Source organism: Numida meleagris, chromosome 32 (genome assembly GCF_002078875.1).
Source record: "Numida meleagris isolate 19003 breed g44 Domestic line chromosome 32, NumMel1.0, whole genome shotgun sequence".
In the NCBI taxonomy this organism is placed as follows: domain Eukaryota; kingdom Metazoa; phylum Chordata; class Aves; order Galliformes; family Numididae; genus Numida; species Numida meleagris.
The window spans coordinates 331,023-357,007 of record NC_034437.1 but is presented as its reverse complement, the minus strand read 5'-3'; the positions used below and the strand labels follow the sequence as shown (position 1 = coordinate 357,007).

The window sequence follows — 25,985 nt, the reverse complement described above, 5'->3', positions numbered from 1 at the left end:
TCCCGCCCTCAAATTGCATACACATGGAGCACACCGAGCCCTGCTGCGAGTGTGCAACCCGCTGGTGTGCAGCCCCAGGCTCAGCCCGGCCACGGGGTCCCAACCTCCTTGCCCCACTACTCCCCAGTGCTGATAAATGTGTGCCTTTTCCCTGGACAGGGTTCAGCGATGGATTAAGCAGCTGGGAGTCTGGAGGAGAGCGCGGCCCCTCTCTTTTGCCATGCAAACAGAGAAAATTAATCTTCCAGCTTCCTCTGATATTTGGGCTAAATTACAAGCTGGGAGCGGAGATAAAGGACGGGTGAAGGAAGGCACAGGTACAGCGGAGAGCCAGGCTGCCTGGCACAGGCCCTTGTCCGTGCAGATAACAGCTCTCCTCCCCGTGTCATGCATAATTCACCAGCGCTGCCTCCCTCGGTCCTGGTCATCTCTTTCTGTTTTCTCTCCTCCAGAAACCAGCAGCCTCCCCGTCCATGCAAACCCGTGCATCTCGTCCAGGCTACGCATGGATTCAGGAAGGGGAGTAAGCACGGGTGTGCACCCAGAAAAGCAGCAGCAACGTGCAGTCCTCAGCTGCAGCAGCACAGTGCTCTGCTGGTTTGGGAGACCCGGACACCAACCCAGGCAAACCATGGCAGCACATCAGCTTCTGCAGGAGGCTAAAGGGGGATTTCATCTGCCCATCACATTTCAGCTCTGGTAACCGAGCTATCTCCCTAAATCCCTCTGATGTTATAGTTGAGTAGAGGTTACTTCCCTTGGGATACCACCCCCAGCATTAACAGGCAGCAACTGCATTTATTTGGTCGATCATCCGGCGGCTGCTCTGTACCTTTTTTTTTCTTCGTTGTTTGACAGAATTGTGCCACACGGAGCGGAAAAGCCATGGAGGTTTTCCATCGCCTCCGAGAGCTTCTTTCCCAGAACAAAGCAGAAATAACCCTGGTCACTCCCAGCCAAACAGCCAGCATAGACACCTGCTTAATTATTTTTGCTTTGTAAATGAAAGCGGTGCCGTGAGTTTAATAACCACTGCTTAGGAATAATTGGGGCGATTATTGTATGGCCCAGGGGGAAAATTGCAGCTTGTTATCTCCGGGGAGTAGCATTAGGATCCAGAAGATAATCAGGGGGTTATTTGTTGCACTTTAGATGGCATTTCTTACGGAGTTAGGAGTTACATTATTAGAGCCACCTCCAAAGAAGGGAATCCAGACACCTGTAAGCTCACGAGCATCCAAACCTGTCCTTGCAGCAGGACACCAGGCGCACATGAGGGAAGCCACACTGGAGTTCAAACACTTCCAGATGCGCCACTCATCTCATTTTTTGTAATTTATTTTCTTAAAGCAGACAGCGCTTGGGACACTAGCATGGTAGGCTGCTGGAGAGGGTGCAAAAGGGGGAGATGCCACCAACCGAATCTGTACGCAGCCACGAGCTTCCTTGGGGCTTTCCCTCCCCACCCCAGCTGATGGCATTTGCCTGTCCTCTCACCTCCAGCAATAAATCTGAGGCTGGGTTCAGGAGCAATGCTCACATGGCACCGCAGCACCAGGAGCGGTGCCTGCACGGTCCCAGCACTGTGCATCCTCCCTGTGAACACCAGGCCTGCTCCCCATCGCACAACTCAGCGCCTCACGTTGGTGTAAGACATTTGTGCATTGCCAGGGAGCAGCTTTTAGCTCTGAAGTCCCCTGGAGGGTTACAGGAGGGGTGTGGGGGGGTGAGTTCCAGCAAACCCAAATGCAGCATGAGGGCAAAACGCAGCAAACCCAGCGACGCCTCCCAACATCAGCCCTTCTCTTGGCATCCAAGCTGCATTCATCCAGCCTGGCTGCAGCTGTGCAAAGAGGATTTTTTCAGCAAGGATGAGCCCAGCCAGAGTGTTCAGCGCTCTGTTCTCTAGGTTTGCTGCACAGGAGCATCCCCACATTCTGCATGACACTGGTGAACAGGATCCCGCCGGCCTCAGGAGAGCACTGAGCCACGGCTCTGCTATCGATCCCCCGATCAATGACAATTCAAGGCCTGGAAATGACTGTCCTCAATTCCCACCCAAGGCTGTGCACAGGGAGGAGGGAGCTCCCTCGGAGGCTGAGCAGGAACCCAAAGCAGGAGCAGAGATGGGAAGAGGCTCTCTTGTGGCAGGTGGGTTGTTTAACAAATTGGACACATAACAAGACAAAAGGCACCGAGGAAGGAGATCTGTCGGGACCGGACCTTTATCTTCAGCACGCTGGCAGCCAAATCTTTGTGCAATATTTATCAAGGGTAAGCGGGCAGGAGAGTTGGCAGCCGATGCAGAAGTGAGGAATTAAAACCACTCGCTGCTACCCTTATCTGTGGGGCAGACATGCCAAGGGAGGGGTAGGTGGGAGCTGCGAGGCAGCCCAGGGCAATCAGGTTTGAAACCGTTTGTGGACTTAAGCTTATTTGCTCAGCTGATGGGAGCAGAGAGGAAGCACTGAAGGCAAACCAGCATGACTGCATCCCTGGGAAGCCCTCATGGCATTGCACAGCTGGAGAGGGATGTGGCAAAGCTGCCCCAAATGAATTGGTGCAAGCCTGGTTAAAATTCACTTTGAAACTGGGAGTTTGGGAGCTGCTCTTCTTTCTCTCCCAGTTTTGTTCAGCAGTAAGGCAAAAGCAAAAGATGCTCTGCCCTTGGGTGTGCTCACATTTCCAAAGTCAGAGCCACGAGGGCCTTGTGAGTGGCAGACACCGCGTGGCACTCTGCAATTACCCCATGAATGTGCCAGAAAAGCTGCAGGGGAAGCGACAGATCCCTCAACCCCTGCAGAGCTCTGAGGCTGAGTTTCTGCACACCCAGCCCCCCCGGCTCCCGTGGCCACGGATGGCAAGCAGAGGGCTGCTTCGTCTCCTGGGAATCCCTAGCTCTCGCATAACACGGCGGTAATTAACTCACTTATTGGCTTTGCTTTTGCTGAGATTGCATGTTCAAGATGGGCTCCATCTGCTCCATGCACAGGCTTGGTGGTCGGGGGCTGGGTAGCAAGCAGCCCCCCCCTCCATATAAAACAAGAGAAGAAAACAGTGCCATCTCTAGAAGCAAGGGACAACGGCAGGCCATGGTAGGGACCAGCAGCAGCCCTCCAGGTGCCATGCACAAACCTTGTGCCAAGCAGCGTTCTCACCAGGGCCACCGCAGCCACCAGTGCCATTGCGTCATTCAAGGGAATTTGCATCTCTCCGTTCAATTTGTCTTCAAGGCAAACACGAGCACAAGAAGCCAAATGGGAGCTCATTTTCGGAGATGCCGGACAGCTGCTGGGAAGCCGACGGGTTGATCCATAAGCCTGGAGGATACAGACCTACACCCCCTCCCTGCACAGCCCAGCTCCTCCCGGAGAAATGGTTTTGGGGCAGAACGCTGAGCAGCAGCTCCAGCTGGAGGAGCCGTCAGCCACAGCCCTTCCCAGCAGGCCCCCACAAACCCTCCCCAGGTCTTTCCAGAGCTGTAGCAGCAAATCTCAGCTCCGCCGCGAGCAAAGTGGTGCACGGGCACGTGGAGCTCGCCGGGTCCCCCTGCACCCATTGCACCGCCTTTGTGTCCTCAGCCTCCGAGCGGCGCGAAGAAACGCGCTCGTAGCAACATCGCTTTCATTTGTTTGCCAGCATTCGGGGAGCGGGGGAGCTGTGCTCCCATCGGTGCTGTTTGGAGGATGCTGGCGTGCCAGCAGCGTTAACTCTTCAGTTCCTGCGTCATCTGTTGGAGCGTGGGGCACGCGAGCTGCCTTCTCCATCACAGCTCTGTGCTGCTGGCGTGCAGCAGATGGGGGGGGGGTCCACCTCCCCTCCCAGCTAACCTCAGCGTTTCCTTAATGAGATGAGTTTTGTTGTGGCTGCAACCGGTGTCAGAGAGAATAAGGGAAAATGCGATCTGCACGGGCACTGTGGCAGCGACAAGGGCACGGGGACAAAGAGCCACTAGCAAAGCTGGAGTAGCACAGATGGACAAATGGTATTGGAAAAGCAGGGTAGCACGGGGGGGGACAGGCTGGGTCTGCACCCAGGGAGGAGCTGGGGGTCCCGCTGTCCTGCACACATCCCATGTTTCACCTCCGTGTGCACGCACCCGCTGCTGGTACCCGCTTGTGGTCTGGGGCTGCAGCAATGTCCTGGGCACATCCGCAAGAACATGGCGCAGCTGCTGACAGCACGGGGTGTTGTTCCTACTCGTGTTGCCCCAGAACAGCTTCTGATGGGGAAATCAGAGCAGCAAACAGAGCGAGGAGCCGGGAGGGACGGCCTCGAGCAGTGCTGCAGGACCACAGGCAACCGGAGATCCCCCACTCATCCCAGCACGATGCAAAATGAGCTCAGTGGGCCTCGGTCCCACAGTTCCAGATGTGGGGCCCATCCTGAGCATCTGCAGAGCCTCTGGTCCGGGGGAACAGCCCCCACACTGCACCTGACCCAGGGGACGAGGCCTTTCTGGACACGGAGTAGAACAAGTGAGGATGAGAGGAGGTAGCACAGGGAAAGCGTTACAGGACAGTCCTTGCACCGTGATTTTGCATCACCTCACACTAATTGCTCAAGTGAATGAAGCTGCACGTTCAGCTCAGCAACTTTGCACAGCGTTTCCATCCTCCTCCAGCTTGCAACGTGCCGGCCACAGCTCTGGGAAGCTGCAGCTGATCGATCACAAGATTTCCAGAATGGCAGAAAAGCAGTGAGAGCCTTGAAGGGATGGCAAGAAAAACACAGCAATCCCAGAGCAGGCAAAGGGCACCCACCTCTGAGGGTGACGAGCAGCAAAAGGAGGGGGGAATCCCAGATGTTTCACCCCAGGTACTTGATGCAGGTGCAACACAGAGGCAGGTGCATGGCTCATCCCAAGGATGCCAGCAAAGAGCTTCACCTGCAGAAGATGGTCCTGGGGAGTTATCTCCTGCCCCTTGGGGTCATCCTGCATCCCAGGCATGGTCTGCAGCACCTCCAGGTCGCTGTGCTGGTTGTTAAGCGACTCAGCCTCCTCCTTACCCCGAGCGCGGTGCTGAAGGTTTAAATAGAAAGGTATCAAAATAAAAGATAATTGTTGAGAAAGATGAATAGGGGGGAGGGAAAAAAAAAAACCATCAGCATGGAGGAACTCTTGTCTAATTTCTCACCCACGCAGAGCACAGCGATATTAGTGCCTTCAACTCTGGTTCGTAAAAGCTTTCATGGCTTTATTACCGGCTCCCCGAACAGCTTGTCCTTTTAATAAGCCAAGGCCTCCAGATAGCGGCTCTGCCCATGGGAGATCTCATCAGGACGTGGTTAATCCAGGCAGAAATAGCACAGAGCATCACTGCGCTCACCGGGCTGAGGAAGCCCTCACCTGGGGGAGGACGGGGTTAAAATCCACCCCAAAATCCAAGCAGGAGAGAGGAGAGCAGCCACCATTCACCAGCGCTGCCGGGTGTCCTCGCCTTCCCCTCCAGCCCTGCTGCCAGCTTTGGCCACGGAGGCCTTTAATTATCCAAACTGCTGCCCCTCACCGAATTAAATGCCGCTGAGGATGACTCAGTGTTTAATGGACTGGCTGCTCCTCGCGCTGGGAGAGCCAAGCGGGTGCGAGCAGGAGCGCGGCGCGGCATAAATCAGGCAGAGACACTGCACAGGGGCGAGTGACCCTGGCTGGGAGCTGCCTGCAGGGATTGCATCTTGCTCGGGGTAACCCCAGCGTGGCTCTGCGAGCGGCAGCAGCCCCGGGTGAGCACCTCGACCCTTTCTTTCCATCTGCCCTGCTCGGGTGGTGGGGACGCGCTGAGTTCAGACATCCCGCAGCATCACCGAGTGGTGTGTGCTTGGGTCTCATTTCTGAGGATTTAGACGTGGAGATTTCCCATGGAAAGGTCTCTGAAATGGGCATGGTTGAAACAACAGGAGCAACTGGGTGCCAAAAGAAGCAATGTGAGGTTTATCCTTGCTGCCATCCATCCAAGCCATGATGGCAATGCCAGAGCACAAGGAGCAGCTCTGCTCACGGCCTCGTTAGTCCCACCGAGACGCTGAGGCTTTGCCTTTCAGTAGATAATTAACAATGCGCTCAACAATTAGGAAGCCCTGGAGCTCTACCATGACCTATGTGCAGGCAAGGAAGCTGCTCGTGGTTCAAAGGTGGAACAAAGCAATGCCACCCCAATGGGGACAGGGACAAGTGGAGCCCAGCCCCACACAGATGGAACAGCCCCAAGCCACCCCACCAGCGAGGAAGGTACACCTAGAAAGTCCCCATGCTGCCTCATTTGAATACAGTTTACTCTTGCTAATGATGCTGATGGTTATTTCCCCAAGCTAGGAAGAGTTTGGCCCCCAAATGGGCTCCTGGAAGCAGTTTCAGATGAGCAATCTGCAGTACCAGAGCTGATGGAAGCAATTTGCAATCCATTAGCAGAAATGGGCTGTGAGGATATTTCACGTGTCACTCAGCCCAGGTTCTAGGGGGGCTTGGGTTCCCCCATCGCCTCCAGGATTCCTGCCCTCATAGGATGGGGATGAGGAGAAGGGACAGACACCGCGCTGCGTTGCAAAGCTCCCCCTACGTGCAAGGCTTGGAGCAATGGCAGAGCACAGAGCGAGCAATGGCACCATCCCACTGGAGAGCAGCAAAATGCCACAGCGCTGCCTCCAATGCCCTGGAGCAAGATCTACTTGTGGCAAGTCACCTTTTAAATCAAACTCACACTTTAAATACATGGAGATTGCAGGGCCGGTCACCCCAAGGGTGCTCCCACCCCAGGAAAGCAAGCGGCAGCATCCAGCTCCTCCAGCTCACGTGGTGTTTAATAGACTGCTAGGAATTAAATTGCCTCCCATCACACAGCTGGGTGGCAGGTGTAGATAAAGAAGCAATTTGCCTGATCCAAGGGAGCAATAGAAGGCACAGCCCGGCCCTATGGGGAGGGAGAGCATCGCTTACCCAACCTTGCCCTGGGAGAGATTTTGCCCTGGGGATGCTCTTCCAAGAAACAGAATGGAAGTTTGTTTCCGTAACAAAGATCTGTTTGGTGGAATGGAGACAAGCATTGCTTGGAACTGGAAAAAAACCTACGAGGTTGGAGTCAGCCCTGGGCCCCAGCTCACAAGGTGTTCTCCAGACACCCCTGCTGGAGGCTGCGCTGGGAGGCTCAGCAGTGCATCACCTTCCCTTGATTACATTTTTCCTGCTAATTAGATCTGTGAGCATGGCTGACGCACAGCCAGCCGACGGGAGCTCAGCATCCACAAGGGCTGAGCAGCCCCTACAAAGGATGCAGCCACAGCAGCTTTCCCCCTTCACACCCACTGCGCTCAGCTCCCAGCCCCGACCTTCAAGCCTTCGTGCCTGCTGTCTTGCTGCTATCAATTAACGCCTGGGGCTAATCGTTAACTCCTCACCAGTCCCACAGCCCTCAGTTGGCCTCCCTGCCTCTCCCAGCAGGAATCAACAAAACCGTCACGTGGCTCTCCCAAAAAATAACACGGAAACGCTCGCGCTCCCCACGCTCCACTCCTCTCCAAGGATGCAGCTGCATCCTTCCTGGCTGGGGGCCAGCGGTGGGCAAGTTTCCTCCCGCTGCTCACCTCCTCCCCAGCTCCTGCAGGAGGCGGCCCCGGAACATTTGGGGGCCCAGTCAGCCCCCCAGAAAATGCAATTCCCATTTGGAGGTGCAGAGCTGCTCTGCTGGGGTTCCCGGCATGGTGGAAAGCAGACGTTTGCAAGAGCATCTACGTGTGCGTCTGCTCCAACCTGAAACCCCATCGCTGCCACTGCCGGTGCATTTACTGTCAATAAAACCACTGCAGAGAATGAGCTGTCATCCGGGAAAAAAAAAGAAGGGTGGGGGAGAAACAACCCCTTTGTAAGGGTTCTGACCCCTTATCTGAGCAGCACATCCTTCCCTGGGTTTCCATCGGGAGCCCCAGCAGAGAGGTGGCCATCAGCAGGAGGTGTTGGCCTCACAACTCACTAACAGGGCAAGCAGGGAGGCACAGACTCAACAGGGCATCCCCAAAACCCATTTCTGTCCCTATAGAAGTGATGTCCCTATGGGGTCCTGCTGCAAAGCCCCAGGTTTCTGCTCCAGCAAGGAAAGGGTGAGGACCAGGAGCAGGACAGGATGTTCCAGAAGGGGACCAAAACAAGCATGACCAAGGCATGAGATCTGGGGACAGGGTGCACATGCCTGACCTTGCTGTAGCCCGAAGACCCCACGTTCCCATGAGGTGCAGGGCAGACAGTGAGGATGCTCTGGGAAGGCACCTTTGGGCCAGGTGACACTTTCAGGGCGAGCCCAGGCTCTCCTCCCAACATCACATTGGAACAAGGAAGCGCTCTCTTCCATCTGACTGCAGCCGCCTTCCTGGGCTCAGCGGGCAGGTGCTTGCTGCATGCCTGGGGCTGAGTGGGATCCCCAAGCTTCATGGTGGGGAGAAAGAGGGGAAGGGGCTCGAGGATGGTGCAGCGCTGGCTGGGAGTGCCCTGAGCCCTCATGCACTGCTCCGTGGAGGAGGAGAGCACCCAGCACCCCACAGGGAAGCGCCCAGGGGACAACGGCACCATTCTGACAGCTTAAGAAACAGCCAAAGGTTGGCTGTTCTCACAGCCAGGAGAGCGGCAGGGGCAGGAGCCCGGCGCTGCCTGCAGGGTCAGGTCCCCGCCGCTGTGAGCATCGTGCCAGGGTTGTGTCCAGAAGTGAGTGCCATGCTGCTGCCCCGAAACAGATGGAGCCACCAAGTGGGATCGGGCCGACGGGGGGGGGGGGAAACCCAGAGGGCAGCGGAGGCCGTGGCCTGAGGAGAGCCGGGTCACAGCAGTGTGGGGGACTGAGGGGGGGCCGGGGGGCGCGGGGAGCTGCAGCCCGGCTGCAAGGCGCTGGGGGATGGGAGCGGCACACGCATGCACACACACACACACACATCCCCACACGCACACGGCAGCAGCACCAACAGCCCCTGCCAGCAGCCTGCAATCGCTGGAGCTCCCGGCTCCTCCGCCTCTCCCTCCTCCTCCTTCTCCTCCTCCTCCTTCTCCTCCTCCTCGCTGTCCACCGGCCTGCGGCACCCCTCGGCGGCCTCCGGCCCCACCAGCGCACAGACAATGACTTCATGCGGATTATGCATCTGAAGAAATCACCAGCTCCCAGATAGCCACAGGGGGAGGCATCTATCCATCCATCCATCCATCCCTCCATCCATCGCTCCATGTGGTTGGCAGGGCAGCAGCCTCCCGCTCGCCTCCCGCTCCTCTCCTCGCACCCATCGGCCGCCTTCTCTCCGGCAATGGTCGCCTCCGGTCCCCCTGCGCGGCGCTGAGCGAGGCCCCGACGCATCCCCGCTCCCACGCTTGCACCAAAGGTACCGCCGAGGCTATTTTTATTCCCCCCCCTCCTTTTCTTTTCCGGTTCGCCCGCCACTGCCGGGCTCGGTGCCTCTCGCACCCTCCATCCCCGCTCCCGGCTTCGTCTTCCCACCCCGGCGGAGGGAGGTCGGCCCCAGCCCCGGCACCCGCGTCGCAGCGGCCCTGACTCCAGGTTTGCATCCTCCCCTCCTTCGTCTCTTTGTCGATGCGCTGGTGCCATTCGGGGGAGGCGGAGGGGATGCGTGCTGCGGGGGTACCGGGGGGGGGGCACAGCACCTCGGTCGTGCTGTGGGATGGGGAGGGCAGAGAGGAGGTGGGAGGGGGGGGGGAGTGCAAGAGGCTGCACCCCGATGAATGCAGAGATAGAATATAGAGGGTGCGGGGGGAGAATGGGGCGCAGCAAAGCGCTGCCCCATGCGAGGGTGCACCCCCAGCAATGAGGATGGCAGTGCACAGAGGTGCACCCCTGCATCCCCACACTGGGACGCATCAGGCGGCGGTGGCACCCAGGAGGTGGCACCGGGCACCCAGGGGTCCCTTCCCCACAGAGTGGCCCCCCCGGGCTGCCGGCACGGACCATGATGGACCTGAAGGTGGACGAGGAGGAGGTGGACAGCGGGCAGCCGGTGAGCATCCAGGCCTTCGCCAGCAGCTCCACCCTGCACGGGATCTCGCACATCTTCTCCTACGAGCGGCTGTCGCTGAAGCGCGTGGTCTGGGCGCTCTGCTTCATGGGTTCGCTGGCGCTGCTCGCCCTGGTCTGCACCAACCGCATCCAGTACTACTTCCTCTACCCGCACGTCACCAAGCTGGACGAGGTGGCCGCCACCAGGCTCACCTTCCCCGCCGTCACCTTCTGCAACCTCAACGAGTTCCGCTTCAGCCGCGTGACCAAGAACGACCTGTACCACGCCGGGGAACTCCTCGCCCTGCTCAATAACAGGTGGGTGTCCTGAAGTGGCCCCAGGTGACGCCTCTGTGCCCAGCTCAGCGTTGTCACCATGTGCCCTGCTGCCCTACTGCACGATGCATCGCCTCCATCTCCACAAGGAAGCACATCCTGAGGCAGCTCAGCTTTGCAGCGGGGTGCAAGCATGAACCCTAACTAGAGGGCATCCCCCAGGTCTTGCTCCTGGCCATGGAGTTGTTCCTGGGGGTCCAGAACACCCTGTTCCAGCCCCGGTGCATGGATCTCAGCACACACGGTTCCAGTCCCTGTGCTTGGATCCAGCACATGCGATTCCAGCCCCAGAACACAGCTCCATGGTGAAGCTGCTGCATGCCACCAGCACACTGCAGCCATCCCTTGGGCTGCAGGGGCCCCACAGTGCAGTAGCGAGGGCGAGACCCCTCACCCACCCTACCCATCCCATCCCCTTGCATGTAGTAGCTCCTTGGTGCTACCGAGCCACCCTCATGTTCCCGGGGCCCAGCAGCAGTCTCCACCTGTGCATATTTAAGTGCACAGGGCATGCTCCGGGCTGCCCTGATCTGGGACCACTGCTGCAGGTCCGATTGTGGAGAGGCTGGTCCGGGTTTGGTGCTGTCACAGGGGCTGCAGCGACCCTTGTAGGAAGATGCTGATGGCTGAATGCATGGGACACCTCCTTGCCCATCCAAGTTGTGTTGCTGAGAGCCCTAAAGATGCCATGTGCTTTTGCCCTGGGCTGGGGCAGGAGTAGCTCGTGTGAAGGCACCACAGCCAGGCCTGAGCCTCTGCCTGCTCTTTCCCCTAAGATACGAGATCCCGGACACGCAGACGGCTGACGAGAAGCAGCTGGAAATCCTGCAGGACAAGGCGAACTTCCGAAACTTCAAGCCCAAACCTTTCAATATGTTGGAGTTTTACGACCGTGCTGGCCACGACATCCGGGAGATGCTGCTCTCCTGCTTCTTCCGCGGGGAGCAGTGCAGCCCCGAAGACTTCAAAGTGGTGAGTGCCCCCGCGGCCCCCTCCCCAGGCTGTGAATTCCACGCAAGGAGGGCATCTGTCTGCCTGTCACCATTCCTGCTTCCCTTTGGATCCCAAAGGGCGGGCAGCAGCATCACCAAGGGGGTGCCAGGGGATGCTGCTGGGGTTTAGCACTCCGGGTTATGCAGGGCTGTGCGTGATGGGCTGGATATTTGCGCTGGAAACCGCTGCACAGTGAGGATGTGTTGGTGGCACAGCAGGGAGAGGCAGGGGAAGCCCCGCGAGCCTTTGGGGACGGCAGGTCCCAGCAGTGCAGCACAGAGGCTGCATTTCACACTGCTGCGTGGCTCCAGTGCACAGTAACGCCTTTGTGCCCCGCGGCCGCCTCTCCCCATCAGCTGCCTTGTCCCTTCGGCTCTGGTGTGCAGCACACAGCTCTGGGGTCCGCATCCCTCTCCCCGGTGTGGCCTTGGGGACATCCCGCTCACCTCCCATGACAAAGCCGCAGCGCGTGCCGAGGCACCGGCTGGGTGTCCCCAGGGCCGCTGCACGCATCCCAGTGCTATACGAGGGATTTTAATCTTCAGCACTAAATTCCCTCGACAGGATCTTGGGATAGAGCGCTCCTCTGTTGTTTGGTTGTCAAATGGAGGTGAGGGGGCCGGATCCTCCCTGGCAGGGTCAGGTCCCAGCCCACGTGTGCCACCGCCAGCTTTGATGCTTGGTGCTCCCCAGTGTTTTCTGCACCAGAGCATCCTCGGGGACCCTCCCGCTGCGTCCTTATATCCGCCGTTAGGGCCCAAGCACCCTCCTTCCCTCTCTGCTCGAAGCGGGAGAAGCAAAATAGACGTGCAGCTGGTTTATTATTACTGCCTGGATTATTCCTTGCAAGCAGGTTTGGATGATTTAATGGATTTGATTAGAAAAAGCTGGCTCAGTGCTGTATTTATGTTGCTTGTTGGATTCCCCTTGCAGCCGTGCGCCGGCAGAGCTGTGCGTGCTGGGGATGGGGATGGTGTTGTTCGGGAAACCTTGGCCCTGTGCCCTCGTGGGTTTGGCTTGCAGCTCTTGGCTGCTGCTGGCTGGCAGCTTTTGGTTTGACCCAAAGGTTCATTCCTGCCTCTGTGCCACTCCCTCCTGTGCCCATTCGTGCTGAGCTCCTCTGTGCTGCTCTGGGTCCAGTGACACCAACTGAGGCCAGTGGGTGCCAGGGCAGCAGTGGGACCATCCCTGAGCAATGCTCCACATCCCTACATTACATTCCATGTTCCTATGTGATGCTCCACGTCCTCATGTGATGCCCCGTTGTCTCCATGCGATATTCCATCACCCGTGTGATGCTCCATGTCCCTATGCAATGCTCCACATCCCTACGTGATGCTCCATCACCCCTATGCAATGTTCTATGTCCCTGTGTGATGCTCCATGTCCCTGTATAATGTTCTGTCACCTCTATGCAATGCTCTGTGTCCCCAAGCAATGATCCATGTCCCTATTTGATGCTCCACGTTCTCCTATGTGATGCTTCACGTCTCTGTGCAATGCTCCTCATCCCTACATGATGCACCACGTCCTCCAGCCCACGTTGCCCCACTACTGGTCCCACTGCCTTGTGCTCCCCTCTATGTTTCGGGGCCCCCAACACAGCCCAGGCAGGAGGGCTGCCTGCACAGACACTGTCACAGACAGCACTGCCCCCTCCTCTGACTGATACAGAGGAGATGCTGTATCCAGGACCATTGCTGGGGGGATTTTAGGGCTGCCCAGACCACATGGGCTGGAAGGAAGCTGTCTGTGTACAGGTGGGAATGGAGACTGGTCCCTTCTGCCGCCATCCCCTTTGCAACCACCCAACTTCAGAGCTGGGGGTTGCAATGGGGAGAGCTGGGGTGTGAGCAGCCACCCAGGTGATGCTGGCTGCCTGCTGATGTATGTGGGAGGCAATGGGGAGAGCCGTGTCCCCACCACACACCCCACATCCCCCCTGCACCCCCTATTCTTGGCATGAGGGAGGGATGGGGGCAGATACAGCATCACAGGAAATGGAGTGGCCTTACAGCCTGGTCAGGTCCCCCCGTGCACAGGGCTGCTGCTGGATGCAGGGGAGGAGATTTGGGGGGGGGTTCCAGGCTTTTCCCACCTCCCCTTTCATCCTGCATCATCACAGGTCCATGTCAGGGCATTGCTTGCTCCCCTCCTCCTCCATGCACCCTGGTCGGTATTTTGCAGGGTGGGTGCTTGGAGTGCAATGCAGGCATGCTCCAGGGCCAGAGATGCCCAGGGTTGTCCTGTTTAGAGCACTGAAGCCTTTGAAGAGACCTGGGGATGCAGCATGGGTACACCAATCCCTCCCCTGGCTCTTCACAGCCTCTCCAGCACCAGGTGGGTGCCTGGGATCCACCAAGCTCCCCCCCCCTTCACAGCATTCTGGGATGAGGATGTGCAGGGAGCTGCAGCCACCTCCTCCCCCAGCCCCCAAATCCCAGCACAGCCCCAGGAACCCCACTTGCACCCCCTGGATCTGCTCCACACCCAGCAAGGGAAGGGCTCAGGGGTCCCATCTCTAAACAGGGCTCCAAACCCCATTCATTTTCTTTGCATCCCAGGGAAAAGGAGGAGAAGCAACCTCTCCACTGGGGACATGGGATGGGAATTAGAGCTGTCCCATGCAAACCACCCTTAAAGCTGGGGGCAATGCCATGCGCTTGGCTCTGCGAAGCCCCTTTTGGGGACAGCGCTGCTGAGCTGATGCTGCTGTGCCCGTTGTGATGCGTTTGCAGTTTTCCTTCTCACATCCCTGCAGCCCATCCTGCGGGAGAGCTGCGTCCCCATGTCCCCACCCCTGTTGTGCTTTGGGGCTCAGCGGCCTCCGGGCAGAGCGTGAGGGCACCACAGATCACTGCAGAGGGTTGAGACCTCTGGACTGTTCCCATCAGGCTCCGGGGCTGAGCTGGCACTAGGGAGAATTGAGTCTGACACAGGGATAATGGCACTGCCTCGTGTGTCCTCTGCCCTGGAAGCGATGAGCTCAGGGAGGACGAGAAGGGGCAAACCTCTACCACGCTCCTCCTGTTCTTTCTCCCATCTCCGGAGACGCTGTAATGGAGAATAGATCAGGAACAGCTTGCTGACCCCCCAGCCCCTCTGAGCCCCCTGGCACCCACCGATGGACGCCGGCATCGCGAGCCTAGAGCTCTGCAGTGTGCACAGTGTCCCCACGACGAGCACTGTGTCCCCGCAGCGAAGTGCCCGCAGGTAACCATGGAGCATGGAGCATCTCCAACACAGCTGAGAGCGCAGCGTCGCTGAGACCATACAGCTGCACGGAGTTCCCAAACAAAAACCTCACGGCCCCATGGCGCCCTGCAAAACCAACCTGGGGGCCTCGAGGATGAGCCCGGCGGAACGCAGCGTTTACCAACGGTGTAAAACACGCGAGCGGTGCATGTAAATCGCTCCTAAAAGCAGGCTCCTAAATAACTCATCAGCGTTTGAAACCGTTCGCGTGTCGCTGCGATCTCTGAGCGGTGTTGCACCTCCGGCGGGTGTCCCCAGGGCCCCCCCCCAACAGCATTGCCAGGCCCAGCTCCCCCCGCACGCTGCTGTCGAGCAGTGGTTCCATTGACCCCGGTGCATGCAGCGTTTTCCAAGCGAATGGAGCAAACCGCGTGGGATCCGGCTGCGCAGCGCGGAATAATCGGAGGTGACGGAGCAGAGGAGCGGCCGCGGGTGGGTCGGGAACACCCCGGCTCTGCCCGCTTGGAGGATTTCTACGTGTTGGTGTTTTGCTCAAAGCAAAGCAGCCTTGAGCCGTGCAGCCCCCGGGCACGGAGTGGAGGCACCGGGAGCTCTGCTCCGCGTCTCCTTGGCTTTGCCGGAGCTTTTCCAGCAGCGGGTGCCCTCAGGGTGAGGAGTTTGGGATCCCTCAGCCACGCACAGCTCCGCTCGTCCCGTGCCGTTTGCTCGAAGCCTGTTGCATTTCACCTCTTTTGCAACACGACCATTCCTATTCCTGCACGGGAGCGATGCCACCAAAGCCAGCGGGATTTTGGCAGAGCCAAAAGCAGCGGAGGAGCGTCAGGAACACCGGCGCTGGGCACAGCGCAGCGGGGGCCGACACGTGCCTGCACCCTGCAGCTGCTTCACTAGCAGCTCTGCCACGGAGCAGCTGAATCATTTAGCGCCTGGAACCTGTGGGCACGGAGCAGCGCCGCTCCCACCGCCTGCTGGGAGGTGGGGAAGCAGAGAGGAGGACGCACAGCAGCACCAGGAGCAGCGTGGGGCACTGAGTCCCTGGCCTGGTGACGCAGCCCACCCCAACAGCATCCCCGGAGCTGCTGCACACGTGCGTGCACAGTGCAAGTGTGGCAACAATGCACGTCCAGAGGTGTCGTGCACAACCGAAGCACTTCACTCACCCCAGTGCATCGGGAACTCTCGAAGCACTTTGCACACCTGGAGGTGTCGTGTACACCCAAAGCACTTTGTGTGTCCTGATCCACCTTGTACGCACAGAATTCTTTGCACACTCCAAGCACTTTGCATACCCAGAGGTGTCACATACACCTAAAGCACTTTGCACATCCGGAGATGTCTTGCACTGAGGCGTGCACAGCTGTGCAAACTCAGAGGTGTCGTGCACACCTAATGCACTCTGCACATCCCAACGCACCACGCACGACTGCAGGTGTCATGCACACCCAAAGCACTTTGCATGCACCCCAATGCACTTTGCACAGCTCAATGCACCTTGCACACTCCAAGCACTTTGCACGCTCCAATGCACTGTGCACACCTGGAGGTGCTGTGCGCATCCAACACACTTTGCACACCTCCATGCATCTCGTACACCCAAAGCACTTTGCACATCCAGAGGAGCTGTACACACCCAAAGCACTTTGCACACTCAGTGCACCGTGCACACCTGCGGGTGTTGCACACATCCAAAGCTCTTTGCATACTTCAGTGCACCATGCACACCCAGAGTTGTCATGCACACCCCAAGAACTTTGCACACCCCAGTGCACATTGCACACCCGGAGGTGTTGTGCCAAGAGCTCAGTGCACCTTGGCTGCGCACTGGGGCCCTGCCGGGCTGTTACTGTTCCTCTTGAGATGCCTTTGCACACAAAACCATTAATGAATTAATTATTAATTATTATTAATAAGGTTAAATGGTATCTTCAGCTGCTGAAAGAGATGAGGAAGCTCTCGGGCACTGTGCAGATGGAGGCGGGGAGGCCACAGCCATGGAGCTCCGGGCACACACCACACAGCCTCACAGCCACCGGCCCCTGGGGAAGCTGCAGGCTGGGAACACAGCTCCAAAACACTGCCAGAAAATGGGAATTCATGCAAACGATTTCCCCTTCATCTCCCTTCCATCTTGATCGGAGGGCCCTCTGGAGCAGCAGCACCAGCTCACGGCGTGTTGGGCAACTGCAGCTATCAGGAAGAAGGCACACAAGGAACTGGTGCAATTCCCCCTCTGTCCCCCAGTGCTAAGCCAGGAGGAGTTGGGGTGGAGGGGCACACTGAGCCGGGCAGAGGGCGGAGCGCTCCGCAGGGAGAGCTGAGAAACAAACCATCCCATGGCCCTTCGCCTCGGGTTTAATTTCTCTGCCTTTTTATAGCCACCGTTGCTTTATCAGAGAGTTTGGTCAGAGCCAGGGCCCTCCGAGCAGCGCTGCAGTTCCCGAAACAGCCGCAACTCAAGATGCTCCTCGCCACTTGTATGCATATTGGGCTTCACAACTGGATGTTACAATTCTTTGTTTTAAATTACCATGATTATTTCCAAGCATTTTTTTCCTCTTCCGCACTGCATCTGGGCTGTCTCCCTAAGGACGGAGCCAGGGAAGGGGCTGCCACCCCTTTGCTATTGGCAGCCTTCGAACCCCTCCTTGCAGCACCCTGAGCAGCTGCAGAGCGGGGCCGTGCGAGCACCTTGCTTGGATTAGATTAGATGTGAAAACCACGAGGCACGCGGCGAGGGAACCGGATGGGAATACAATTCTTTCCCCCCACCGCCACCAATAAAACCGTCGGTTCGGATTTGTTTGCGCCGTGTGTCTAAGCAATGGTGAAGGATGTCGGAAAAAAAATGGCAACCCAGCTTACAGGCAATTTGCAAGCAGCAGGAGCTACGGGAAGGCTTTTGGAGAAGTGTCTGCGTGGAATAAGGCTGGAATTTGCAGCAGCTCCTGCACCGCAGCACCGAGCCCCGCAAAGCAAAAACCAGCGCTGCACATGGGGAAAAAGTCACCCAGAAATCTCTTGGTGTTGCAGATGCCCTCCGTTACAGGAGGGGAAATCGGTGCCCAGCACTTTGGGTATGGCAGTGGGTGCATGGAGGAGCTTGGCCATGGGGGTTTGCTCACAGAACCCACCCCCCCTCAAAGCAGTGGGGCTGCAGAGCCCCGCGATGCTGCCAGCGCCTGCACCGCGCTGGGAAGCACCGAGACGAGGAGGTTTTGAAAGATTAATGGAGTTTAAATGGGAACGTTTGGAGAGGAGATAAGGCTCGTCTGATAGGAAATCACACGGAACAGCCAGGGAGGCCCCGGGTCCGTAATGAAGTCCACTTAACGCGTTACTCACCATAATGCACTTTTTATTAAAGTCCTGCGCTGCGGACGCGGCTCTGCAGCCGACAGCCCTGGGCAGGGTGGCACGAGGCCACCGGGATGGATTGTGCCATCCCCACAGCGCCCTTCTGTCCCCCATCCCCTCCATGAGCCGGGAGCAGCGATCCTGCATCACCCACCACCACCCCCATTCCCCACGGGCACAGAGTGGGGGAAAAAGGCAGAGGTGGGGAACGGCACAGGCGGAAAAAAACTCTTTTTTTTTTTTTTTTTAATTTTTTTATTTTTTTTTTAAATCATCGTTTTTTTTTCTGCATTAGGATGTGACATGCTAATCCACTGTGAAGCGTCTAATCTGGGGGATAAAGGGGCGGATAACACCAGTACGCCCAGCTTGGCCGGTGGAGCGAGCGGAGGCAAGGTGGTAGCATCTGATAAAGGCGGTGGGATTAGTGCCGCAGGATCCCCGCATCCCACCCCACTCCTCCGCCTCCGAGCGACGGAGACTTCCCTGGCACTGCCTCGTGCTGGGGCAGAGCCCCTCCGGGCACCGGGCCGTGTTGCAAAGCCGCTTTTCTCCTCCATCCCGTGCAGTGCAGGTGCGGGGCAGCCCCTGTGCCCCATCAAATGTCCCCTTGCATTGCTGCTCCTGGCTGCTGCAGGGTTGCAATGTGTCCCATCCCACCCCAGCGCCTGGATACGGAACCAGGCGAACCCGCGGCACCTCCTGGGGCCGGGCTGCGGTTTGCATGCCTAGGATAACAGAGCTCACAATGTTGTTTTCTCCTCGCCTCCTCGGGGATTGGTTTATCTCTATGAATAACTCCATCCCGGCTTTGATCTCCTCTGCCATTAAAGCGTGACAGGCTGTGAAATGCGCTGCTGCCGCTGCCGTCAAATCCCCCACCCGCCTCCCTCCCTCCTTCCCCGCCGCCTCCGTGCTCCCCTGCTCCGGGGAACCTCGGTGCCCCCGGCCTGTGCCAACGCTGCGGGACAAGACAACGGGCAGGCAGCGCCATGGAGCAGGGAAACACTGCGCTGCTGCCATGGTCCCACTGCTGCGGGGGACATAACGGCACTGAGCGTCCCCATTCCCCAGGTTGGGGCGCAGCAGCGGCATCCCAGCACATGCCGCCACGGGGGCTGATGTCACAGTTAATTATAGCATCCCCATTCCCTCTCCCCCGCAAAAGCTTTACCTGAAAGAGGGTAAAAATATCTCCCGCTGAGGGAGGAGCTGGAGAGAGCCCGAGGGCTCCTCCAGCATCTCCGAAAATCACAGGAATTGGGATGGTGACCCTTTGTCCCCAGCACGGGGACACAGCCACAGATTGTCCCCAGCCGCGAGGATGGGCTCCTCTGAGTGCCACTGTGCTCCAGGCTGTGACTGTTCCTGGTCACCTCCATCCCTTTGAGCATTCATCCTAAAGTAGCATTTGTCCTCCCCAGGAACAGCCCCCGTGCTCCCCACAGGTTTCAGCCAAGTGAGACAATGATGGAGTGCTTTCATTACAGCACCTCCCTCACCCTGCTGCAATTGCTCCTGAAAAGCACCCCTGAAAGCCCCCCGTACCATTAGACTGCATTAGCAACTCGCTCACACCATCAATCAGGGTCTACCAGGGATAAGCAAACTCTCCTATTCCCTTTCTTCACCTCTCCTTCCTGTAATCATTGCACTGAAACTCCCTGTCCCAGAACCAGGAAACAAGAGAAATCCCACCCTGACCTCAGCCAGCTCACACCTGCTCATCCTCAGAGGCTGGCTCATGTCACACCCTAAGCCTTTGCCTCCCAGCACTGAACAGCCCAGTATCCCCAAACCCCTCCCAGCCGATGCCTTTTAGAGCCTGGCCCTGCCCGTGGTGCAGCTGTAGCTCATCTCCATCCAAATGCCTGTGACCCGGTCCCCGTGGCGTGCTGGCTCCCAGCTCCCCAGTCCCAGCTCTGTTCCCAGGATTTTTCCAGCTGAGGCTCTCCAGGTTGCTCCCCAAAGGCACAACATCGCTCTCAGCCCTATGAAATTTCATCCCGTGGTTCTGGCGCTTGTCCCCAAGGTCACCCACGCTTGCTTGCTTTCCCTGGCTTTGTGGCTGGTTCCTCTGCTCTGTCCCCTTTACACAAAGGGGCCTTTGGGGAAATATTGTGTGGGGAGCCCCAGGGTGGACCCTCAGGGAACACCATGCTGTCCCATCGTTGTCCCTCTGTCATTTGTCCTCCTGGCTGAGCCCTGGCGGCTGTCCCCTGTGCATGCCCAATGTTTCACAGCATCTCTTGCTCTGATGGAGCCAATAACTTCACACAGGGATCAGAGCTGTTTTGCAGCGGTTTCCTGATTGCATTTGTTCACCTGCTTTGGGGATACTCGTGTCCATGAGCTGAGATGTGCACAGGGAGCACGAGCCATTTGGGGAAGGATGCACAGCTGATTCAGGGGCTGGGGTGTGCTTGTTGCACCCATGCATCGTCCAGACCCCCTTGTCCAGCCCCTGTGCATCGAAGCGCTGCTGCATGCAGACGCTCCCCTTCCCCTCGGGCTGCCGATGGCGGCTGCGGTGCTGGGATGGGGCTGGAGATTGCTCTGTGGTCACATTGGATGCTTTTACGAAGTGCTGAGCGCAGGAAAATAGCAAACCGCAAAAAGGGGCCGTGCTGCCGCAGGGCTGCAGGGAGTGGGGGGTGATGCCTTTGCTCCTGGACTCACCCAGAACCAGCCCCAGGCCACCTCAAGGCTACCTCCACAGGACCCCAATCCTATCCTGCTCACCAGCACCAGGGCTGAATGTCAACCCTGGGATTCCCTGTGCCCCACATGGAGCAGAGCATGGGGTGATGCACTGCGTGGCTCTCCAGGAGGAGGCATCATCCGAATCATGACAGTGCCCAAATCCTGCAAAAAGCAGCGTGGGCTTGGAGGACACCCGACCTAGGGCATTGCCTTTGCACACATCGCTGTCCCACGGCGCGGGGAGATGAGCCCATGGGGACAAGTGCCAACAGAATGAGCAGCACGGAGCACTCAGGGACACCACAGCATCCTCACTGGCACCACCCAGATGGACATGACGGCAGGACGGTGACGCAGGGCTTTGGGCAATCTCTGGCTGCCACGGTGAAGAGCTCAGAGTCCCCGGTGAGCCAAGCAGATGGAGGCTGAGGAAACAGCCTGGGACCCGGCAGGACGGCGTGGATGGAGCTGCAGATCGGGCTGCCAGGGATGGAGGATGCAGCATACCAGGTGCCTGAATGCGCAACATCCATGCAAACCCATCCGTGCACACCCAGCCGTGCACACCCCTCCGTGCACAACTGTGCACCCCAGATCTGGCAGCCCTTCAGCTCCCAACGCAGCGGCGCATCCCAGAGCCAGCGACATCTTCACTCCGTCCTGCCAGCCGCAGCCGGGCTGCTCCCAGGGGAGCAGGGAGCCCGCAGAACCGCCCCTCGCTCCTCCCCAGCCCTCTGCTCCTGATATCCCCTCCTCTCCAACCCCCCCTGAGCAGCCCTCTGCTCTTCTTCTGCTTCTCTCCCTTCACTCCGCGCATCGCTGCACACCTCTCACTCCTTTTCCCTTCTCTTTCTCTGCTCCCAACTTTTCCCCTTCCTCCTTCCCAGCCCCTCTCACCCACTCTGCGAGGCACAGATTCACCACTGGAGACCCCCACCCTGAAGCAGGACCAGGACCTCCACCCCGCAGCTGGGACTCTGCACAATGCCCCTCCAGATATTCTGCACCATCTCCTTCTCCAGCGAGGAAGCACCAAGAGATGCCACAGCAGCTGGGAGAGGAGAGAATGGAGCGGATGAGTTCCTGTACAAGCAGGAGGAGGAAGAAGAGGAGGAGGAGGACGCAGGGGCAGCCACAGACTTCGTGGCCTTTGCCAGCAGCTGCACACTGCATGGGCTGAGCCACATCTTTGTGGAGGGCAGCCTGGGTGCCCGGCAGGCGCTCTGGGCGCTGGCTTTCCTCCTCTCCCTCTCCGTCTTCCTCTACCAGGTGGCCGACCGCATTGTGTACTACCTGGAGTACCACCACGTCACACTGCTCAGTGAGGAGGACAGCCCCGAGATGACTTTCCCTGCCGTCACTTTCTGCAACGTCAACCGGGTGCGGGTCTCGCAGCTCAGCCACGAGGACCTGCTCTACCTTGCACCCCTGGTTGACTACGAGCCTGGGATGGAGCTGGGCTTTGTGCCAGCCCAGTTCAGCTCTTGGGATGAGGATGAGCCCCTAAATTTGCACGGGTTTTTTAACCGCACTTGCCACCAGCTGGAGGACATGCTGCTGAGCTGCAGCTACCGGGGCGAGCAGTGCGGCCCCGGTGACTTCGTGGCGGTGAGTAGCCCTGTCCTGCTGCCCTGGGGACCGGATGGTGGCACAGCTCTTTTGCTTGGCACCGTCATCTCCTGGCTCCCGTCGCCCCCAACCTGCCCCACAATCGCGCCTTCTCCTCGCCCCTTTCTGCTGCCTCAGACTTCTCAGTGTGATGAGTGCCGCGTTCACAGCTTGGGATGGGGAAAAGCAAAGCCCTGGGCATAGAGTAAGCTCCTGGGGGATTCCTGCTGCCTGTCTCCTGCCCCATTAGGAGAGGAAAGGGACCAGGGAGCAGCTCCCACCAGCATCGCGTTGGATCAGCCACAATGGTTGATGCTGTCCATGCTTGGGGACAGGCACCCAGGAATTCTGGTGGCATTGGCATTGGGGCCAGATGTCTCCATCCTTGTGTCCCCACCACACCTCGGGGTCTGGGCTTTGCACTGTGCAGCCTGCAGCCTGCTGGCCCCAAATGCTCCCTTAGCCGGTAGCAGCTCAGCATCATGGAGCTGTGCTGGCAGCCGGAGGTGAGAGCTGGAACGGGTGAGAAGAGGGGCGGGGGGGCTGAGGATCCTGTCCAGACCCCGTCTGCAGGACTGGAGGAGATGGGGCAGATACTGGTGAGGGCGTAGGGCTGAGTGCTGCCGTCCTGGGGCTGCGGGGTCATGGTGCTGCAAATCCACAAAGCATCTCCACCGACCTGTGCCCATCGCCTCGGTGGGGATCTCGTCCTTCTACCAGGGCAAAGGCAGCTCCGATGCTAAGAGACTCCATGGGGCAGGAGCCTGGGTCAGGCTGTCCCCCAGGCTGGGCATGGCCACATTTTGAGGCTGGTGCCGGCTCCGTGCCACAGTGCCAGTGGCAGATTTGGGCCAGCAGAGGGGCCCCAGCCTCAGCCCTGTGTCCTCTCCTGCAGGTGTTCACACGCTATGGGAAGTGCTACACCTTCAATGCGGGGCAGGACGGCAAACCCCGGCTCATCACCATGAAGGGGGGCACTGGCAATGGCCTGGAGATCATGCTGGACATCCAGCAGGACGAGTATCTCCCAGTGTGGGGGGAAACAGGTAACCCAGCAGCCTCCCAGCTCCACACCCCACAGGACCACATCCCCAAGGCTCCTTCCTTCTATTTCTCACCACTTCAGGTCCTTTGCTTTCCTTTTTCCTCCTTGTCTTTGCTATTTGCCATGGCAACTCCCCATCAGTTTAGACAAGCAGCCATCACTTGTTTATAAATAGAGCCAGGCACTTTCCATGCTGCTCTTCCCAAGCTCTGGACCACAGGGTTGGAGGGGACAAGGACCCGGGGTGGATGGATGGAGGGATGCATGGGCATGTGAAGGAGTGAATTCACCAAAGGGAAGGGTAGGAGACAGGAGGAGTTTTCTTCCCTCTGGCAGCAGGACTCAGCTCCTCTCTGTTCTTCTCTGCTGCAGATGAGACCTCTTTTGAAGCTGGGATCAAGGTGCAGATCCACAGCCAGGACGAGCCTCCACTTATCGACCAGCTGGGCTTTGGTGTGGCACCCGGCTTCCAGACCTTCGTGTCCTGCCAGGAGCAGCGGGTAGGGGCTGGGGGCCCTTGCCACTCCCTCCCACCCCTTGGAGTGCTGAGCCCCCTCCCTGCACCCTCGTCTCCTGCCCCAATATGGGATGGAGATGGGGAGTGGTGCACGAGTCTCCATCCCCTCGCCATGCTGTGGGCTGAAGGGACGTGTGCTTCTCTCCTCATCCCTGGCTTCCCTCTCAGCTCATCTACCTGCCACCTCCCTGGGGCGACTGTAAGGCCACAACGGGCGACTCAGAGTTCTACGACACCTACAGCATCACCGCCTGCCGCATCGACTGCGAGACCCGCTACCTGGTGGAGAACTGCAACTGCCGCATGGTGCACATGCCAGGTGAGCTATGCATCGCTGCGTCTCGCCCCAAACCCAGTGAACACAGTCCTATGGGAAACCTGTTCTGTCTCCCACAGGTGATGCCCCTTACTGCACCCCAGAGCAGTACAAGGAGTGCGCAGATCCAGCCTTAGGTGAGGCTGCCCGGCCCCGCAGGGCTGAGCCGATTCTGTTGGGGTTTCCCACATCCCCATCTAAATCTCTCTTCCTGCCCAGATTTTCTGGTGGAGAAGGACAACGAGTACTGTGTCTGTGAGATGCCCTGCAATGTCACCCGCTATGGCAAAGAGCTCTCCATGGTGAAAATCCCCAGCAAAGCCTCTGCCAAGTACCTGGCCAAGAAGTACAACAAGTCGGAGCAGTACATCGGGTAACGCACCACAGGTATGGGGCGGCAGTGCATCTCTCCAGCACCACGACCTGACGCCGCTTTCTGCCCATGCAGGGAGAACATCTTGGTGCTGGACATCTTTTTTGAAGCCCTGAACTATGAGACAATTGAGCAGAAGAAGGCATACGAGGTGGCTGGATTGCTGGGTGAGCACTCTGGGCTGATGGCTGTGCCGAGGGCTGTGGTTGGCATCCTTCAATGGGGCCCCATATGCTGTGACCCCAATTCTGGGGCACCAGGGTGTGCATACAGCATGGGTGCAGAGCAGAGCACCCGCCAGGGTCAAAGCAGTGACAAGTTCTGCCCTTTCTCTGCTCCATCTGCCAGCAGTGCCCTGCTGATGGCTTTCCTCTCCTCCCCAGGTGACATCGGAGGACAGATGGGGCTGTTTATTGGGGCCAGCATCCTCACTGTGCTGGAGCTGTTTGACTACGCCTACGAGGTGAGCCCCAGAATGCTGTGCCCCATTCCCCTGGGGTCGGCACAGCTCCCTTGGCACCATGTCCCACCCGTCAGCTGGGGAAGCCCCGTTGGTGGGGTCCATCCTGGAGCTGAGAGCTGTCTCCCGCAGGTGATCAAGCACCGGCTGTGCCGGCGGGGCAAGTGCCGCAAGAACCACAAGAGGAATAACACGGACAAGGGCGTCGCGCTGAGCATGGATGACGTGAAACGCCATGTGAGTGCCGGGCAGGGGGTCTTGTTGGGGGGCACCGTCACCATCTGGGCGAGAAGCGGCAGCAGGGATTGACGCTGTAGGGAGACAGGGCTCAGTTCTGGGTGAAACCCGTGACCGCAGCATCCCATCTCTGCCCTCACAGAACCCCTGTGAGAGCCTACGGGGTCACCCGGCCGGCATGACGTACGCAGCGAACATCCTACCTCACCACCCAGCCCGGGGCACCTTTGAGGACTTCACCTGCTAACCGACGTATGGATGTACAACAACCCGAGCTACCAAAGCCCTCCGGAGAGCTGCCCTTCTCCCAGCGGAGAGACACAGCCAGGGGACCTCGCTCGAAGCCACGGCGGGACGCGGACAAGAGCGGCGGCCTCAGATTTTGGGGCAGGCGGCCGGGTCGGGCCGTGCTGGCTCAGAGACTCGAGGAGGCCGCGGCCCAGCCGCGGAGCCACGCACAGCGGGCCGGGGCGCGGGCCTGCCCCGTCTCCTCCCCCTCGGCTCCCCTCGGCCTTTTTAACTAGAAACCCAGAAGCCAAGAAGAAGCAGCCATCGGGCCGCAGAGTCTCCATCCACAGCCCTGTTCGTCTGTCCGTCCGTCCGTTGTCTCCATGCTCATTCCGCTCCCCAGGCCTCAGCCTGCACCTGTCCCCATGCCCAGCAGGAGGGATCATCTCAGAGCCCCATGGCCCCAGCAGAGTCCCCTGGGCCCACTCGCACCATGGCAGCTCTGCCTGGGCACCCACAGCCGCTCCATGTGCACAAAACGGAGCAGCTCCACCTCTCCGAAATGTCTTCCTCGGCCTCTGCCCCGGGGATGGCAATGTTGGGCCGCTGGGCGAGCAGC

General features: G+C 58.7%; 2 protein-coding genes across 4 annotated transcripts; both read left to right on the top strand.

Moving 5' to 3' along the window:
* On the top strand, positions 8,901 to 25,979 carry ASIC1 (acid sensing ion channel subunit 1). Of its 3 annotated transcripts, XM_021379221.1 has the most exons (12): positions 8,904 to 9,351; positions 9,904 to 10,298; positions 11,093 to 11,288; positions 23,086 to 23,236; positions 23,608 to 23,735; positions 23,921 to 24,071; positions 24,149 to 24,205; positions 24,288 to 24,441; positions 24,517 to 24,608; positions 24,825 to 24,904; positions 25,034 to 25,138; positions 25,281 to 25,979. In XM_021379221.1, the coding sequence occupies exons 2-12, from the start codon at positions 9,934 to 9,936 to the stop codon at positions 25,383 to 25,385; spliced, it is 1,584 nt and encodes a 527-aa protein (XP_021234896.1). In that variant the 5' UTR covers positions 8,904 to 9,351; positions 9,904 to 9,933; the 3' UTR covers positions 25,386 to 25,979. The 3 variants fall into 3 exon arrangements, with proteins under 3 accessions (XP_021234894.1, XP_021234896.1, XP_021234895.1); XM_021379219.1 differs by having other exon boundaries at positions 8,901 to 9,351; positions 24,517 to 24,904; XM_021379220.1 differs by lacking the exon at positions 8,904 to 9,351 and adding an exon at positions 9,370 to 9,527 and having other exon boundaries at positions 24,517 to 24,904.
* LOC110389230 (acid-sensing ion channel 1B-like) lies at positions 19,234 to 23,066 on the top strand. The gene has a single exon (XM_021379222.1). The coding sequence runs from the start codon at positions 21,567 to 21,569 to the stop codon at positions 22,392 to 22,394; it is 828 nt and encodes a 275-aa protein (XP_021234897.1). The 5' UTR covers positions 19,234 to 21,566; the 3' UTR covers positions 22,395 to 23,066.